The 3,217-nt window shown below is 37.9% G+C and overlaps 1 protein-coding gene across 1 annotated transcript; it reads left to right on the top strand.

The window, feature by feature from the left end:
- The first annotated feature begins 586 nt into the window (after positions 1–586).
- Positions 587–2,708, top strand: LOC147224803 (retinal homeobox protein Rx-B-like). Its single transcript, XM_086163649.1, has 5 exons — positions 587–1,258; positions 1,354–1,410; positions 1,580–1,728; positions 2,264–2,371; positions 2,525–2,708. The coding sequence occupies exons 1-5, from the start codon at positions 1,039–1,041 to the stop codon at positions 2,684–2,686; spliced, it is 696 nt and encodes a 231-aa protein (XP_086019775.1). The 5' UTR covers positions 587–1,038; the 3' UTR covers positions 2,687–2,708.
- The last annotated feature ends 509 nt before the right edge of the window (positions 2,709–3,217 follow it).

Raw genomic sequence — 3,217 nt, 5'->3', positions numbered from 1 at the left:
ATAGAATAGAATATGCATTTACTCGTCCCACAGTGGGAATATTTCAATATAAGATATATGAATATCTGAAAGTTTCATATTTGAATGAATAGAAGTAAAACTCTGACTCTCTGGACAACAATGTGGGGGAAAATTTGGCTCAAATTTGAGAACAGCTAATGAGGCCAGTGAGTGACACAGCACTTAGGACTCCATCTAAACATCCGAAGAGGAAAGTCTTTCAGTTTTATTTTTGTCACGTCTCAAAGTGAGTCGGAAAAGAGTGAGTCACTTCCAGAGTGACTGACTCACCCAAACCATGACTTCAGCCTCCTCATCTGTCTCAAGGAAGGGTCGTAACTCTCTTGGGACAACAGCAGGAGGAGCCTAAGGGCAAGCACAGACTCACAGGGAAAAAAAAAAAACATAGAAAAAAAAAAAAAAAAAAAAGAAGAACTCTTATATAACAAGTGGATAGCAGAAAGAACACTAGATGGAGCCACAGAGAAACCCACATGTGATGACTGCCAGCTTTGGAAGGTGAACTGAGGTGTGAGAGTGCAACCTGAGGGCACGGCGATAAACATTATCTTCTCAATAAACCGGCTGATAAGAAAGAGAAAATACAACTTATATGTGTTTACAACTGAATATTGTCTGCATTTGTACTAAAAAAAAGGGAGGATTTGATAGAGTCTAGACAAATAATGGAAGTTTTTTTTTTTTTTTTTTAAACAAGCTGAGTTTCAAATATGAAACCACAGAGAAAATGATGCTGCAATGTCGCTTGGGGAAGAGAGTGTGTAGGTGAAGGCATCATATCAGACAAATGACATATTTACAGCGCGTCTTGCATTAACAGCTCTTTGGGAACACAGTTAGGAAACTTTGGCATCAAAGGTACAGAATATAGTTTTCCTAGAAGTTGCTCCTCCCTGTGACGACCATGTGATGCAGGTTAAACACAGACTGAAGAGAAGAAGTTAGTCTGAATGTCTTCAAGTCACGGGGAGGAATATTTTGCTGTGTTTTTGGTGCATCTGAAGATAAAAGTTTTAAATGGGGGGAGATAAACTGCCAAATAGCTTGAGCGCAAAGAATGCGGAAGTAGACTCCTGCATGGATCGAGAAGAGAATTATAAGCCTTGCCAAAAATTATCACATTCGATTGAGGAGATTCTGAGGAGGCCCACATATATACGAGAAGAGAGAAGAACTCATTACAGCTGGTCTGTTATCAAGGAGAGCGCCAGAATATCCGGTCATCATTTCTATACAGGTATCTTTATTAGACAGCTGATCCTTTTTTTTTTTTAACAAACCAAACAAAATGTTTGTCCTCCTAATCATGCAATTCTTATTCTCTGTCTGAAGAAATTCAACAAACAAGACTCAGCGAGGGAACTCAAAAAGCCACAACAGCGCAAATCAGTGAGAATCCTTCAAATCTTGTTTTTTTTTTTTTTTCATACACAAAACATAGACATAAAAATGTAAAATTCAAAGCGGCCAATATATATTCATAACAAAATATTTTCATAAAACAAACACATACAAAGATGATAGAGGGATGAGAGAATATGACTCTGATTACTTTCAGCTCCAAAAAAAAAGAGGCAAACCAGGGTCACGTTTACACCCTTCCAAGTGCAAGAGCTGGAGAAGGTCTTCCAGCAGACGCATTACCCAGATGTCAATACCAGAGATCAGTTAGCCTCCACTCTGCAACTCACTGAGGGGCGAATACAGGTGAGAAAAAGGACACGCAAGTCTATCACCAAGGTTGTATTTGTGTGTTGGATTTTTTCATGTGTTAAATATCAGTGGGTAACATTACAAATGATCGAATGAACTATAGAAATACAACGACCTCCCACGAGTCATTCTACTCGTTTTAGCCTAAATTTGACCCGTATTCATTTGTAATGTAATTACAGCTGTCGTCAATTCTGAGGTTAACAAAATATTTGGGGATGATCTTTCAAAATGGAAATTACCAGATAGCCATTGAAGTAAGAATAGGAATGATTTTCAAACAGTTGTGCACGTGAGATAGTTATTTTTGAAATGAATAGTGGTGTGTCGTATGTAAAGCTGGCCCAGAAAAAAATTGATCTCTCAGTCATCCAGAGTGATGACTGAGATAAGAATATAAGACTGTGATAAGAAGCAGGACTAGCGTTCAGCTTGTCTAACATATATATATATATATATATTTATTTATTTATTTATTTTAAATGTATTTATTTTTTATGTCTTAATTTGCTTGTTCTGTCTGTATCAGATCTGGTTCCAGAACCGCCGGGCAAAATGGAGAAAGACTGAAACCCTCAAGGACATTGAACTAATAACTAGACAGCAAATACACAGAAACCCCCGGCTTTATTATGAGGTAACACAAATTTTTCACACGTCACAGTTAACAAAGTGATTATAGCATTGACTGAATCATATATCTAATCAATGAAAAGATCATATTGATCTCAACGGCTAAATCGAGGATTTATTTGTTCCAATAAATCCAATAAATCTTCCATCTTTCTAGAAGACCGCGCTGCCAGCAGCATGCCGGCTGTCGTGCTGCTTACCTTTACCACTTCAGTCCGGGCTGTTCCTTGAAGCCATTTCACCCCCCGTCATGTTGACCGACACACAATCCCCAGATTGCAGGATCCTATATTTTGGCCCGCTGGAGACCGAGAGATGAATTTGTTCCTCTCTGCTCACAAATGACGCCCAGTTTAGGTTGTATCATCACTTGCACATGTTTTTATTGATACTGTATTGACAAAACTAGTGAGGAGTTGATTGCCAAATGATCATGTTTGCCTGTAAAGATGTGGGGTTTTTTTTTTGTTTTTTTTAACATTTTTCCAATAAACCTAACATTAGTTCATACTGAAAATCAGATATTTTTTTCTTGCCAAAGAAACTGTGATATATATATCCCGTTTAATCCGAACACAAAGTCTTGTGGGCCTTGTGTTTCGGCCATCTTCACCAAAACTATGTTTGATCTTGTGTTCCTGCGGAGAAGAACATCTAGATTCTTTTTCTTGACCCTGCATTTCCTTGTCATAGATAAGATTTAATACTGCTATAAACTATTGATCATTTTGACTCCCTGGCAACCTCTCCTTATCTAAATTCAGGCTTTTAAAAAGACAGGTTTACAGGAAAGGGCACGTGGGGAATTTAGAGTAAAATGTCAAATGCAATCAAAGCAGGAATTGATGGA

Source organism: Fistularia commersonii, chromosome 17 (assembly GCF_037954325.1).
Source record: "Fistularia commersonii isolate RoL2024-O1a breed Wild chromosome 17, RoL_Fcom_v1.0, whole genome shotgun sequence".
Lineage (NCBI taxonomy): Eukaryota > Metazoa > Chordata > Actinopteri > Syngnathiformes > Fistulariidae > Fistularia > Fistularia commersonii.
This window is presented reverse-complemented; position numbering and strand designations above follow the sequence as displayed.

Bases quoted from the DNA above. Each gene is read 5' to 3' on its own strand.
- LOC147224803 (XM_086163649.1), top strand. From the start codon at position 1,039: ATGGGGGGAGATAAACTGCCAAATAGCTTGAGCGCAAAGAATGCGGAA. The intron at 1,729-2,263 runs GTGAGAAAAAGG...TGTCTGTATCAG, and splicing joins TCACTGAGGGGCGAATACAG to ATCTGGTTCCAGAACCGCCG. The intron at 2,372-2,524 runs GTAACACAAATT...CCATCTTTCTAG, and splicing joins ACCCCCGGCTTTATTATGAG to AAGACCGCGCTGCCAGCAGC.